This window comes from Schistocerca americana, chromosome 1 (genome assembly GCF_021461395.2).
Source record: "Schistocerca americana isolate TAMUIC-IGC-003095 chromosome 1, iqSchAmer2.1, whole genome shotgun sequence".
Lineage (NCBI taxonomy): Eukaryota > Metazoa > Arthropoda > Insecta > Orthoptera > Acrididae > Schistocerca > Schistocerca americana.
In genome coordinates, this window is record NC_060119.1 from 50,516,328 (window position 1) to 50,532,104 (window position 15,777).

Genomic DNA, 15,777 nt, shown 5'->3' on the forward strand with positions numbered 1-15,777 from the left:
TATAACACAATTGTAGAAACAGATAAAATGAAATATAAGAAATATATTCAGGCGACAAGTCGTTAGTTTAAATAAAGAAAATCAAGACTGTAGCACTGGAATTTGCTTAATTTTTTAGCTATTCCAGGAGCTCCTTGACAGAATAGGAGGAGTGAGCCATGAGGAAACTCGTCAGTTTAGACTTAAAAGCGTTTGGGCCACTGCTAAGATTTTTGAGTTCTTGTGGTAGCTTATTGAAAATGGATGCAGCAGAATACTGCACTCCTTTCTGCACAAGAGTCTAGGAAGTGCATTCCACATGCAGATTTGATTTCTGCCTAGTATTAACTGAGTGAAAGCTGCTAACTCTTGGGAATAAGCTAATATTGCTAACAACAAACGACATTAATAAAAATACATACTGTGAGGGCAGTGTCCAAATTCCCAGACTATTGAATAGGGGTCGACAAGAGGTTTTCGAACTTACACCATACATAGCTCAAACAGCTCATTTTTGAGCCAAAAATACCCTTTTTGAATCAGAAGAATTACCCCACAAAATAATACCATATGACATAAGCGTATGAAAATATGCAAAGTATACTACTTTTCGTGTTGAAATGTCACTTATTTCAGATACTGTTCTAATGGTAAGTAAAGCAGCATTTAGTTTCTGAACAAGATCCTGAACATGGGCTTTCCACAACAGCTTACTATCTATCCGTATGCCTAGGAACTAGAACTGTTCCGTCTCGCTTATAACATGCCCATTCTGTCTGACTAAAATGTCAGTTCTTGTTGAATTGTGAGTTAGAAACTGTAAAAACTGAGTCTTACTGTGATTTAGCATCAAATTATTTTCCACAAGCCACTAACTTATATCATGAACTACATTATTTGATAATGTTTCAATATTACACACAAGATCCTTCACTACCAAGGTGGTGTCATCAGCAAACAGAAAAATTTTTGAATCACCTTGTAATACTAGAAGGCATATCATTTATATAAATAAGAAACAGCAGTGGCCCCAGCACCGACCCTTGGGAACACCCCATTTAACAGTGCCCCATTGGGACTGAACATCATTACCACTCTCAATATTGCGGAGGATTACCTTCTGCTTTCTGTTCTTAAAGTAGGAGGCGAACCAATTGTAAGCTACTCCCCTTACTCCATAATGTTCCAACTTCTGCAGTAATATTTTGTGGTCAACACAGTCAAAAGCCTTCGTTAAATCAAAGAAAACACCTAACGTTTGCAACCTTTTATTTAATCCGTCCAAAACCTCACAGAGAAAAGAGGCTATAGCATTTTCAGTTGTTAAGCCATTTCTAAATCCAAACTGTACATTTGACAGCAAATTATGTAAATTTAAATGCTGCAGTAACCTTGAATATACAACCCTCTCGATAACTTTAGCAAACACCGATGGCATAGAAATAGGTCTATAATTGTCAACATTATCCCTGTCTCCCGTTTTATAAAGTGGCTTCACTACTGAGTACTTTAATCGGTCAGGAAACCGACCACTCCTAAAGGAAAAGTTACAGATATGGCTAAGTACTGAGCTAACATACGTGGAACAATACTTCAGTATTCTGCTAGATACCCCGTCATATCCATGAGAGTTCTTGGTCTTTAGTGATTTAATTATTAACTCAATCTCCCTCTTGTCAGTATCATGGTGGAGCATTTCAGGTAACAGTCTCGGAACACTTTTTTCTAAGAGCGCTATATGATTCCCTGTTGGGACTAGGTTTCTATTTAGTTCACCTGCTATATTCAGAAAGTGATTATTAAGAACTGTACATATATGCGACTTATCAGTAACACGGACATCCCCACTACGCACTGATTCTATATTCTCGACCTGTCTCTGCAGACCAGCCACTTCCTTTACGACTGACCATGTGGTTTTAATGTTATCCTGAGACTTAGCTATTCTATCTGCATACCACATACTTTTTGCCTTCCAAATAACTTTTTTAAGCACCTTACAATACTGTTTGTAATGGGCTGCTGCACTTAGATTTTGACTGTTTCCAACGTTTTGATATAATTGCCACTTTGTTCTAAAAGATATTCTTATCCCATTAGTCAGCCACCCAGGCTGCCTGTTTGTGCTAGTACCCTGTTTTGAACATTCTAATGGAAAGCAACTTTCAAAGAGCACGAGAAAAGTCTTGAGGAAAGCATTATATTTATCGTCTACTGTATCAGCACTATAAACATCTTGCCACTCTTGTTCCTTGATAAGGTTTACAAAAGTCTGTACAGCAACTGGATCAGCTTTCCTAAAAAGTTGGTAACTATATTTAACATGCGTTGCAGCACAAAAATCTTTTAGACTTAAAATTTGTGCATCATGATCTGAAAGGCCATTCACCTTTTTGCTAACAGAATGCCCTTCTTATAATGACGAATGAACAAAAATATTGTCTATGGTTGTTCTACTGTTCCCCTGCACTCTCATTGGAAAGAATATGGTTTGCATAAGATCATATGAATTATCACTTATACAATTAATATTGAAGTCACCACATATAACTAACTTCTTGTATTTCCTATAAAGTGAACCAAGAACCTCCTCTAGCTTTAGCAAAAATGTTGTGAAATCGGAGTCTGGGGATCTATAAATAACAGTAGCAAGAAGTTTAGCTCCACTAAATTTAACCACACCTGCACAACATTCAAACACCTTTTCAGTGCAGTACTTTGAAACATCAATTGACTCAAATGAGATACCGTTTTTTACATACATGGCTACTCCCCCACACCGCAAAGAGCTCCTAGAAAAGCTGCCAGCCAACCTGTATCCTGGTAAAGGAAGTCTCTGAATTATCTCCTTATTTAAGAAGTGTTCAGATATACCAATAATTTCAGAGTCAACATCTATAAGCAGTTCACTAACTTCATCTCTAATACCTTGTATATTTTGATGAAATATACTAATTCCCTCATTAATCGGATACCCAAGCTTTGTAGAATGTGGTTTCTTTGTTAGAGAGACTTCCATTAAGCAGAAATACCTACCAGTTGACTTCAATCTAAACAAGGTTTGACCTCCATTCTACAAAATTTTTTCAAAGAGCGAACCAATTGGGGAAGGGCACCTTACAAGGCGTATCGTGTCCATCATGCATTGACATCTTTAGCACACTTCCTTGTCGTCGCATTGCAGTCCTGCCCATTCTCCATCTCATGGGAGAGGACACCTTCCTGCGTGCATTTTCCACAATTCACTATGCAGCATCGATTTCTGCATCGACAATGAACATGGACTTCTTTGCACCTGATAGCCAGCATGGTAGCCAGTCCGTAGTGGTGGGGCCACCATGTACCCTGTTTGTTGTAGTCCCCTGACCACACAGGGATTGCTCTGCTGATGATGCCTGCGCCGTTAACTCCCTGTGTATGCCAAGGGGTAGACGCCCAGCCCCCTGGGGCAGCAGGACTCCCGATAATGGCCATCCTGACAGGTGGCCTTTGCTGCAGCTAGGCGGTGCCCATGGGGAGGGCCCCTGGTTGGAGTGGGTGGCATCAGGGCAGATCACACGTGATGAAGTGTAGTCCATCATCTCTTGCTGGTGGTGAAACACCAGCAGTCTCTAAGCGATGACGAACTCGATTAAATGCACAGAAGTATGACCCCAAATCATTCCCCTCCCTGGCCACACCATGGGAGGAACATCAGGCTAAAGATGGCAGCGGATTTTATTCGCCCCGGTACCTTGTATGTTCAAGAGCTGATGAGGAAACTTTCATGACGATGAAGCCTCAGTTTTTTGTTGAGCATTTAGAGGACAAGTTCAGGGAGGTGGAGGGCTTAAATGAGATCTGTGTCAGTCTTGATCAAAACAGAGTCCTCTGCCACGCCACGGGAGTTACTCACTTCTGACATGGAGGGGAATGTTTCTGTAGCCATCGCGCCCCATAAGAGCTTAAATATGGTGCAGGGTATCACAGATACCTTCTTTTGCAGTCCAACGATGAGCTGCACGCCAATTTAGAGCAGCGAGGTGTATATTTCATCCAGTGTGTCCACTGGGGTTGGAAGGATAATCAGGTTGCCACCAGTTCCTTCAACTTGGCCTTTGAGGGTGATATGTTGCCCGAGAAGGTCAAGGTGATGGTGTACCGGTGTGATGTAAAGCCCTATATCCCTCACCCAATGCGGTGCCTTAAGTGCTGTAAGTTTGGTCATGTGTCTTCCTGCTGTACTTCCAGCATAACATGCCAAGATTGCGGACGCCCATCACATCCCAATATTCCATGTGCCCCGCCTCCCATCTATGTCAGCTGCAGAGAGCACCATTTGCCTTGCTCCCCTGACTGCAGGATTCTCCAGAAAGAAAGGAAAATCATGGAGTACAAGACCCTGGACCAACTGACCTACACTGAGACTAAGAGAAAATTTGAACATCTGCTGCCTGTGCGTATGACATCGTCTTATGCTGCCGCTACAACAGTTTTGACACCATCAGCTCCGCCAACCCAGGTCACCTCTCGGAGCCAGAAGAGTACACCTGCCCCCTTGACAGTGGGGGGCATTTCTGTCCCAGTTGCTCCTGCACCACCTACTTCAGGAGCAACACCCCCTCAACCATCAGGGACATCCGTCCCCATTTCTAAGCTGGAGGAGCGTAAGTCGTCTTCGGGTTCTCTCACTAGGAAGGGTCCCCTGGGACACTCCATTCCCAGGTTTCTTCTAGTGGGAAAGATGACACCCGCCAGTGTCTGAAGAGCCCAAAAGCAGCTGGCTGTAGGGCTTCATGCTCATACCCAGTCCCGGAGACTGAGCCAGTGAAGTCCTCCCAGCCAGGGAAACCCAAGGAGCAGCGAGAGATTTCCAAAATGAAAACTCCCAAGACCAAGGAAACTGTGGTGGCACCCAAACCACTGCTACCTACAAGCTCTGTGGCTGAGGATGGGGTGGAGGTTTTGGTGTCTGCTGAGGACCTAGATCTCGCCAGAACCTCAGACACAATGGATATAGACTGCTCAGGCAATAAATCAGAGGCAGCGCATGACTCTGAGGCGTAAACTGCCTCATTAAATGTTCCATGCCTTCCCAGTCTCACGATGTCATCCTCCAGTGGTGGCAGAGCTACGGCAACTGTTGCACTTTACACCTGCTACCTGCATTGCTCTCCAGGAAACATGGTTCCCAGAAATGCAGATTCCTGCCTTCCACAGATATAAGGGATATTACATGAACCATAGTGACTACAATAGTGTCAGGTGGAATTGGCATTTATGTCCTAAACTTGGTCTGTAGCTGAAGCTCTGGCTGTCAGAATAAGGATGATGTGGGAAATAACTGTCTGCAATGTATACCTTCCTCCAGATGGTGCAGTACCCCTGAATGTATTAGTTGCACTGATTGATCAACTCTCTAAACTTCTCCTACTTCTGGGAGATTTTAATGCCCATAACCCCTTGTGGGTTGGTACTACGCTCACTGGCAAGGTCAGAGATCTCAAAACTTTACTGTTGCAATTCGACCTCCTCCTCTTACATACTGGGTCCACCACACATTTCATTGTGGCTCATGGTAGTTACTCGGCCATTGATTTATCAATTTGCAGCCCAGGACTTCTCCCAGCTATCCACTGGAGAGCGCATGATGGCCTGTGTGGTAGTAGTTGTTAGTTGGTCTATGGAGGAACGTGTTAGTGGAGTGGTGATAAGAAAAAATTGTTCCTAGCAATTAATTTCAGTTTGAAAAAGGTTTTTTGTCCCTATCAGGTGGACTTTTTATGTGCAATTTTAAACCCTGGACATTAGTTTTATTTGTAAATTTATTTCCTACGGAGATTGTATAATTTTACGGGATGTAACACTCACTACTCTAACAGTCTCATTATGCGTACTATTTAAATGAACCACACAAAATTATATGCTTTTGTGTGATGAATAGTCAAATGCTGCAGGCTTTGTTTAGAGCAGTAAAACAAACTAGAAGCATTTAGACAACACTTATTTAATTGTAAAAATAAATGTTATGTAGCATAAATTAAAAATTTCAAATCATTTTTGCCTTGATCCCAGTTTAAACATCGGGCTCCCAGAGACCCCTCCTTGTGGTATGAAATGGAAAAAATTTCCCATGCTTCATGACAGAGCACATGGGAACAATGCAGGAGACCTGCACTGCCATACTAGGCAGGGTCCTAATGGAGGTGGTTTGCCATTGCCTTCCTCCAACTGTAATGGGGAGATGATGATGATGATGATGATGATGATGATGGGGACACAACAACACCCAAACATCTCGGGGCAGGTGAAAAATCCCTGACCCCGCCGGGAATCAAACCTGGGACCCAATGCTTGGGAAGTGAGAACGCTACAGTGAGACCATGAGCTGTGGAGCTCGTGGCATACGTTACAGAAAAGTCACCTCTTGAGTTACGGTTTAAATGACTTCCATCTGTTGATACACTACCAAATACAGCAGCGGCCTCGTTTGTACTGTGCGTACAGTTACAATGCAGTGAGGCCAGTACACTGATGCTAGCAGTTAAATATGTGTTGTTATGGGTGAATACTATCGATGGCCACTTGGAGGGGTGTGTCACCATGTTTTAAGTATGTTTGTAGTTGGCTGTAGGTGTATGAACTTGCAATAGTTCCCATGTCAGTAGTGAGAGGTTGGCTGTCATCAGTATGCTCTGATGACTGACTGTGCCCTCTGGGAAGCTCTTCATAACTGTATTACGCTGTAAAAAATCATTTACACACATCTTTGTCAAATTACTTTGAAAAAATTACTTCACTACAGTCTTGACACTATCGTATAACATTTCATTGTAGTTTCTTTGGAAAGGATGTTGAATAGTTAACTGTCTACTCAGCAGAATTTAATGTAATGCTGGTGGTGAGCATTGCTTGAAAACTGAGAAACCAAAATGAAGGAGAGTTAAGGCCTAGATAGCAACAAGCTCAGTGTGCTGACCAGAATTTGCTTAGTGAGCTACAGTGCGAGAACAGAAAGATTAGGGAATGGTTCAAGAATGGACAAACCAACATTTCAATTTGTCTTTGTGACAGTAATCTCACATTTTTGCTGGTAAGTAGTGTGGGATAGGGTAAGGATGACCTGCTAACGTGGAAAACACCAAGGACCGCACAGCCACATAGTTTGTCGATTGCAAACATAATTTGATATCTAGTGGGGTTATACAACGTGATGTCCAGTCAGAGCTGGGTGCCTGGTGTGGCGGCTAGAGTCTCGCAATCTACTAACCACTGCACAATGTGAATTTCCAACACACCATCCTACAGTTGACCATCTCATAACCTTGTCAACCCGTGTCATTTCTGCGGAAATAACACTGTACGTGCATTTTTTGACCCGGAGAAAATGTAAAATACTTGCTTGAGGACTGGTATACTCCGTACTCTCTACACATGGGGCTTCTGAGGCTGCCTGCACCATTCCCTTCAGGAATTTTTAAAAGACAACTTTCAAGGTACATAAGGGTTTTGCTTGTCAACCCCATTTATCCAGGAAAATGCTGTGCCTCAGGGATCCGTCCTGAGTGTTGTCCTCCTTGCTGTCACCTTTGATACTGTTATGGCCTGTATCTCGCAGGGCATATCGGGCTCCCTTTTCATTGATGATTTTTCGATCTATTGCATTCTCCCACAGACTGGTCTCATTGAGCAGCGTCTTCAGTGATTGTCTTTACTCACGGAGCATTGACAAAGGCTTTTGTTTTTCCACTGACAAAACGGTTTGTAGGAATTTCTGGCAGTGCAATGGGTTTCTTCCACTGTCTTTACATCTTGAGCCTGTTGCTCTTCTGTCTGCTGAAACTGTGAAATTCCTGGGGCTCATGCTTGATAGGAAATTTTCTTAGTCCTCCCACATCTTACTTGGCTGCCTGCTATACCCTGTCCCTCAATGTCCCATCAACAGCACTTCCTGGGGAGTGGATTGGACCTTCCTCCTCCAGTCCAACAGATCCCTTGTCCATTCAAAACTAGGCTATTGGTGTTCTTTTTATGCATCCATCTTGCACCATCATGGCATCTGTTTGGCTGCTGAAGCATTTTACGCTAGCCCAATTGAGAGTATGAATGCAGAAGCTGCCGAATTACCACAGTCATACTGGTGTGATGTTCTCCTCAACAGGTGCACATGATGTTTGTCTGCCATGCCTGGCTACCCATCCTCTCCCCTCTTTCTTGATGATTCTTTTCACCACCAGTGTTAGGTGCATCCTTCTTCTGTTACTTCCCTTTTGGCTGCTGCTCCAGCATGCTTAAATACATGCTACCTGACACTTTACCAACCTCGGCTTCTTGGGGCAGCCTGTGTTCACTCCAGACTTCATAAGAACACTAATCCAGATTTGATCTATTGCATAAGTTTCTCAACCTTCGCACAGAACGTAGCAATAGCACATTTGTGTACACTGATGGCAGTAAGACTGACTGTGGTATCACGTGTGCCTTTGTCATTTGCATTGACAAATTTCGGTACCAGCTTCCAAAACACAGCTAAGTATTTACAGCAGAGCTCTTTGTTCTGTATCAAGCCACGCATTACATTTGGCAACACAGGCTTTTCAATTGTTATCTGCTCCAGTTCTCTCATATCCCTTCAGATCCCCAGTGCTGCACAAGGTCCATCCCTTAGTGCAACTTGTTCAAGAAAGCTTCCACTTGCTCACTCTTTATGGAGCTACTGTGATGTTTATGTGGGTACCTGGTCATGTCGGTCTGATCAGAAACACAGCTTCTCTTGTTGCTGCCAAGGCAACAGACTACCTCAGCCTGTTAGTTCTTCCATACCGTCTGATGATCTCTGTGTTGCCATCAGTCCGCAGGTGGTACCCTTGGGCATCACCACTGGTCCCCCCTTCATGGGAACAAGCTCCAGCAAAGTCCATCTGCTTGTCATCAGCCTTTGACAGTTTGGCATTTCCTGACAGAATTCCCTTTTTTCAACCATTTATCTTCTCATTTATGTTTGCTGCCTGAGTTATTACCCATTTTAGCGAAAGCTCCACAGGCGGTTGATCCTGTCTTACCTTTAATCTATCGTAGCAATACAGCAAATGACATTTAATATTTAGTTCAGGACCTCTGTTGTCTCTATGGAAAATTTTATGCAACTTTCTCCACAAGGAATTTTTCAGTTTTAACTGTCTCTCTTCTGTAGATTCGACTTAACGTGCACTTACTTTTAACTTCTCTTTTGTCTTAGTTTTCAGATGCTCTGACATGGGCACATATGACCTTAGTTGTTCTTATGCCCTAGAATAAAACAAATAAAACAATCAAAGTGTTAAGAACATACTTGATGGGGTTTCTAAAAACAAATTCAAATTCAAATTGAATTTAATGAAGATTTCAGATGTGGAAACCTTTTGCAGCTTTGACTGGGCTCCCTTTATGAGTGCTGACAGGAAATGCACAATTGGGTTCTTTAGAAGTGAAGCAGTGTTTCTTCATGTATAAGGAACTATTGAACTCAGTGTCCATGACTTGAAGTGAAAACTGAAGTGATTTGTGTAATCTGATATAACAGAACCCTGGACATGGGACAAAAATAGTTAATGTAGCTGATGTAAATCAAATAAAGTAATTCCATTGGCACCTTTTGATCTGTATTTTCAGAACCTTCTTGCCCCTTTGTGGCCATAACTTATGGCTTAAAATCCTTTTACTATAACCATTTTTTAGGGGAAGAGTAAAGGAAAAAATATGTGAATGATGTACTTGGCTAAATGACATACATAGATAATTTAAAAGTAAAATAGTTCATAAACTGAAATAAGATATTTGTTCTATTACATTGTAGTGGTAAAATTGAGCAAATTGGAATATATTTTGCAATAAATATTTAATTATCAGTCCTTTGCCTTTTAACAACGACAGTATTGCTGAACAGCCTTGAATTCTCTGCATAACAGTTACTCTTGACACATGCACTGAAGACTAAGTTTATTATAAATCAGCATTGTACTGTAAGTGACAGTTGCATGGCATTAGATTGTTAGCCATCTGCCTCCGGGCCACCCCTCTTACAGACTTTCAGGAAAACCAAGCAGATCTATGCTGATCCATCTTACTTCTTCATCACAATTGGACTTGTAGCAATATAACTGATTTTAATTCTGAATATTGTCTTTTTAATGAATAATATAAGATGATTTGAATTACTAGCACATTAGTAAATCCACAAAACATTAATTCTTACTGCAAAAATGTGTTTAGTTCGTATAAGTTGTTAAGCTTGGATATATTCATTCAATGGTGTCATGTTTCTCTAACTAAGATTCAAGAAATTGAAATTCCTTTTCAAACTTAGTGAAGAGGCAGGACATTGAAAGACAGTAAGTACCATCATATAAAATCAGTGTCTCTGACAGGATTTAGATCTTGTTTTCCTGTCAGCTCTCTCACACTACCAGTTTGTTGTTTTACTCCTCCATTTGGCCTCCTGTCTCTCTTCTGCATTCAGATTCTCATCTGAGATCATGAAAACTTTGTACTGCCTGTCCCAATTTGTCATTGGCATTGACTGAATTTTTAAAGATGATTTCAATATTTCATTTATATTTACTGATTTAGCCTATATGACGACTGCAGGGTTGTCTTACTGACCTCCAAAGTGGGAGATAGTGCCACTTTCTTCCAAGGTTGTCTTCAGTGTGGCTATTGTGTGAGGATGAACACTGTGAGCAGCAACATACCTTCCAGCAGCAGGTCAAACATGTTCTTTTATGCAGTTCATATTGATGCTCAAGCTAACTGACTATGTGCTAGATTGCCATGTGAAATGTATATTTACGTGATGAGCCTCATATGATTGAATTTTGTTGCAAGAAGAATGAAATAGTCACCTACTGCTCCAGTGTAAACTTAGAGGTGGACTGTGGTGTGTCTTCCAAAATGTGGAGTTTCAATGGAGTAGTTAAAACACCGTAGGATAGAAGAGCTCATGTCAAAGAATTGGATAAGTAGTTCACTGTGACTTTTCATATTAGAGCACAAGCATTACACATACACCTAAAATTAAGTAGCTTGTCCCCAAGTTGACCTGGAAAGGAAAGTTGCTACTCACCATTAAACAGAGATGCTGAGTTGGAGATAGGCACAACAAAAAGACTGTCACAAATATAACTGGTTATAGTAGTTACAGGCACTCCTTTTAGGGTATGCAGTACTGTAGTCCAATGTAACACAAATGAATATTGACAAATACTTAACACAGGTTTGTGTATGCTTTTACTTCCAGTTCCAAGAACATCTACCAGCCATTTCAAGCAGCTGCTTCTTATGCCGTGAAGTGGTGGGAATTACAGGGACTCCCATGACTGCCCTCACCAACACCAGCAGAATTAGCTTCAGCCAGAGGCTGGCTGAAATTATACATATGAGGAATGTAGAAATTGACAGAAAAGGAATGCTCTGTGAAGCATGCTGTTCTGAAATTAATGAGATAGATGAGAAGGAAATGCGAGTAAAGCAGCTTAAGAAATTAATTATACTTCGTGTGCTCGCCAGGGACCCTGATTATGGTAAGCACTGCAGATGTTCCACAATTGAGTCACATTATCTGATTTTTAGTGTTTATGATAATTTTGTCTTGAAACAAATTATTGTGATTTCAGCACATGGGAAAGGGTGGGGAGGGGAATGGTGTGATCATTCTAGTTCAGAGTGGTTTATGGCGGTTATGGAACACTGAGAACCCTGCTATTTTGGTGGAACACCTTGCTTATTTTGAAGGTTAATAAATGTAAAAAACTGAGAATCCTGTTTTATTCAGTGATTACTTCAATTTTCAATTATAACAAACAACATAGAGATCAGAACAAAACAAAAAATCCTTTTGCAGTTTTCCAAAAAGTTTTATTGTTCTGGTATCCTGGTTGGAGACAGTAAGAAAATAATGAAACATGTCCAGTGAAATGTTCTAAACAGCATTACTCTCCTTTGATTTTCATAGCATTTACTTGTGTGCTCCTAAATCCAGAAATTTAGGTGTAAAGAAAACAAAGTTCACAAGAGATGGCATGCAGTATGGCATCTGAACTACAGAATTCTATATACTGTGCACCTAAATGTGTTAATCATTGGCCTAGTTCTTTGCAACCTTCATCAGATACAGCTTTGAGGACTCGTGTCTTTGGCACACATTGCAACACACTTCTGTGCTATACTGTTGTTTATTACTTCCGCTATCTCTGAAGGAGCTGTGTCAGTGTGGGTTTTATCACAAATGTGTTGCTTTAAATGAGTGGTTCCTGACTGGAAACAAAATAATGCAAAGCTGTATATGTGGAATACGTACCTACTAGACGTGATGTTTCCATCGCTAACCAATCAAATTGTACTCTATACTTCACTGATTAGATCCCCCCTATTTACTTCCTCAATGTGTATGCATTGATTCCAGTCTTACTGCTCACTGCATTGGCTGTCCCATGTTGCAGGATTATTTACACAAACATGAGAAGACATTACTGGATGTAGCCAAGCATTATAGACATATTGAATGTCTTCGGAGTGAAACATTATCGAGGCCTGATGAAAGAAATTTGACTTCTACTGCAATAGCACATTGAAACAACTGAATAGTGACACATGAAAATTTCTTTTGCACTCTGGGTATCAGTCTGTTTCCTTCCTAACCCAAATCTCCACAGTAGTGTACCCTGTATATTAGCCTTCTTTGCTTGCGGGTCTACTATATTTCTGTGGGATATCTGACATTGCAGTGCATTTGGACTGAAAGGCCAATATTACATCAGGCATGAATATTTATAAAAGTGTGGTGTCTGTTCCTTTGGATGTCTATTAATTAATTAATTAATTAATTAATTAATTAATTTAGCGTCCAATAGATCACACACGTGATATAGGATTTGTCATTTGATCACACGTAACTCATAACAACACATACACAAAATAAATGGACGGACATATACAAACAGCCAAACAAATTACATACACATAGTACATAAGTAGTGTACAAGAACTTATTACACAAAAACAAAAGTACGTGCTCATGATAAACAATCACAGACCATGAACTACGCCTTGTACACAAAATGTATTACAGATGATTAACAGATTTTTCATAAGTACCATAATTATGAAGTTGAAAACACAATTAAATTAGTTTAAATTTTTTAAAAAGTAAGTACAGGTTTCAATCCACAGTCTGAGACAGGTCTTTGCTTACTCTAGTAGCATTTTTCCATCAAGTATTTTTTTTTTTTACTTAATGCTTTAATTATTTTTACCTTTCAATTCTTTAATTGCCTAACATGTTTCTGACTTCTAGTTTTTGCTACATAGGGAATGTGGAAGTCTTTACAATGCCTTGTATTGTGATCATGGTAGCTTGAGTTGATTTGGAGATCGCAGTTATTTTTACTGACCATTTCCAGGCATTTAAAGATATATATCAATGGTATTGTCAGTATCTTCAGTTGTCTGAATAAGGGTCTACAGTGAGTTTGTGGTGGGCTGTGTGTCATGATACGAATAGCTCTTTTTTGCATAATAAAAATGTCATTTAGTCTTGACCTGGTTTTCTCCCCAAAAGCTTGTGCCACAGCTAGCAACTGATCGGAAATACCTAAAGTACACCGCTCTAATATATTCCTTGCTACATACCTTGGATATTATTCTTAAGGCAAAACATGCTGAGCCAAGTTCCTGAGTAATATAAAAACTGTATTCATTCCAGTTAAAATCTTGGTCAATTCGCATTCCCAGAAACTTCGTGGTGCAGATTTTTTCTATTTCTTTGCTATCCAGCATAAGGCACATATTTTCCCCTTGTCACTTTCTCCCTTACTGTATAAAGTTCGTTTTCTTTCTATTTAATGTCAGCTTATTTTAATATAACCATGACTGTATGTATGAGCATTTTTTCTGCTGTAGTACACAGTGATTCTTTTTTATCACTAATTATGATACTCGTGTCATCTGCAAATAGTAGAATTTTGGCTGAACTGTCTGGAGCCTGCATATCATTGATATAAACTAGAAATAACAATGGGCCCAGAATGCTGCCCTGAGAAACAACTATTTAAATTTGTTTTGGTTCAGATATGGGTTTAAAATTGTGAAGATTCTTGGATGACCTCAGCTCAACAACTTGTGACCTGTTTTGCAGATAGGATTCAAACCAATTTTTAACGGTACCCCTGATGCATATTGCTTCAAGTTTCCCTAGTAATATTACGTTGTTCACAGTATTGAAGGCTTTGGCTAAATCTAGATTAATTCCAACAACCTGTTTATTTGACTCAAAATTTATTACTATTTCTGTGCAATATGGCTGTTTCTGTACTGTGCCATGTTGACTGTTACTTATTACTTTATGTTTTTCTAGATATTTTGTAACCCTGATTTTCATAAATTCCTCAAGTATTTTGGAGAAGTATGGGAGGAGAGATATAGGTTGGTAATTTTCTATTTTATGTCTGTCACCATTTTTGTGTAGAGGTATCACTTTAGAGATTTTATTTTATCCGGAAATATCTCTTCACTAAGGGACAAGTTTGCTATGTGCACTATAGGTTCGACAACACGTGGAGCAATTTTTTAATTATTGATACAGGTACATCATCCAAACCAGAGGACAATTTGGATTTCAAGCATTTAATGACTTCTAGAACTTAATGCTCGTCTGATGGGATTGCCATCATGCTGGTATTTACCATTGGAGACATCACTGTTAATTGTTGCTTAAAGTAAGGGGAATATTAACAAAATAATTGTTTACATTATTTGCCATGGCTTTTTTTCTATGGGGATATTTTCATTATTTTTAAGATGGATTTCCTGTTCTCTAGTTTGACACAATTTATTTTCATTTTTCTTTTTTTACCACATCATTCTGGACTTGTTACTAGCCTGCCTTATTAATCTATCATTACTTAATAATTTCGCTTTTGATATTACTTTGTGGTAAGTCTGTTTGTATGTTCTCACATACTCAACAAACTGCTGATCATGACATGTTTTTAACTTTAAACTTAGTAATTTCGTGGTTTCACTTGACGTTTTAATTCCGGGTGTACTCCAGGTCCCTTTGGATCCAGATGATCTGTAACTCAAAAGCTTTTTTGGGAAGCACATTTCAAAGTATGCCATAAAAGTGGAAGCAAATGTATTGTAAGCATCATTTGTGTATGTTTGTGCCAAGACCTCTGGCCAAACTGCATTTTTAACATTATTTTTGAACTGATTACAATTTTCAGTAGAGAAAAATCGTTTGTACTCCTTTTTGTTTTCCCCTCCTTGGGAGTTGCAGTGAGATTAAAGGTTAGTGCATTATGATCTGATAATCCTATATTCACATTTGTAACTGCAACTTCATGTGTCACCACATTTGAGAGGATGTTATTTATTAGGCTTTCACTGGAATCTGTTGTTCTAGTGGGAGCTGATACGTGGGGAAACAAGTTGAAGCTTTTAGTATGTCTAAAAACAAGTATTTTACTGAACTCTGGACCAATAGATTAATATTAAAGTCACCACAAAGAATTATGGCAGAGTTCTCATTTGAGAAAAATGTCGAGCATTTCTTCCAAATTCTTAAGAGAGACTTCAGTATCTCCAGATGGTGATCTGCGAATTGCTGCAACAATTACTTTCTTTTCTATGATTAATGGTTTAGCCTCATATCTTATCTTAAATTTAAGCTTGGGATTTAGATAAATGCATACACCACCACCTTTGACATTTTGCCTATAGTACTGACTGGCAAGTTTATAATTTGTGTGACCAAAAGGACTTAAACTATATCTGTACATTGTA

General features: G+C 39.8%; 1 protein-coding gene across 1 annotated transcript in view; it reads right to left on the minus strand.

Annotated features, from left to right (window-relative positions):
- Positions 1-6,566: 6,566 nt before the first annotated feature.
- LOC124596497 (extensin-like) overlaps positions 6,567-15,777 on the minus strand; it is a 75,672-nt gene continuing 66,461 nt past the window's right edge. The window contains exon 5 of the mRNA XM_047135694.1: positions 6,567-6,701. Within this exon, the coding sequence (XP_046991650.1) occupies positions 6,567-6,701 (135 nt within the window). The remainder of the gene's footprint in view (positions 6,702-15,777) is intronic.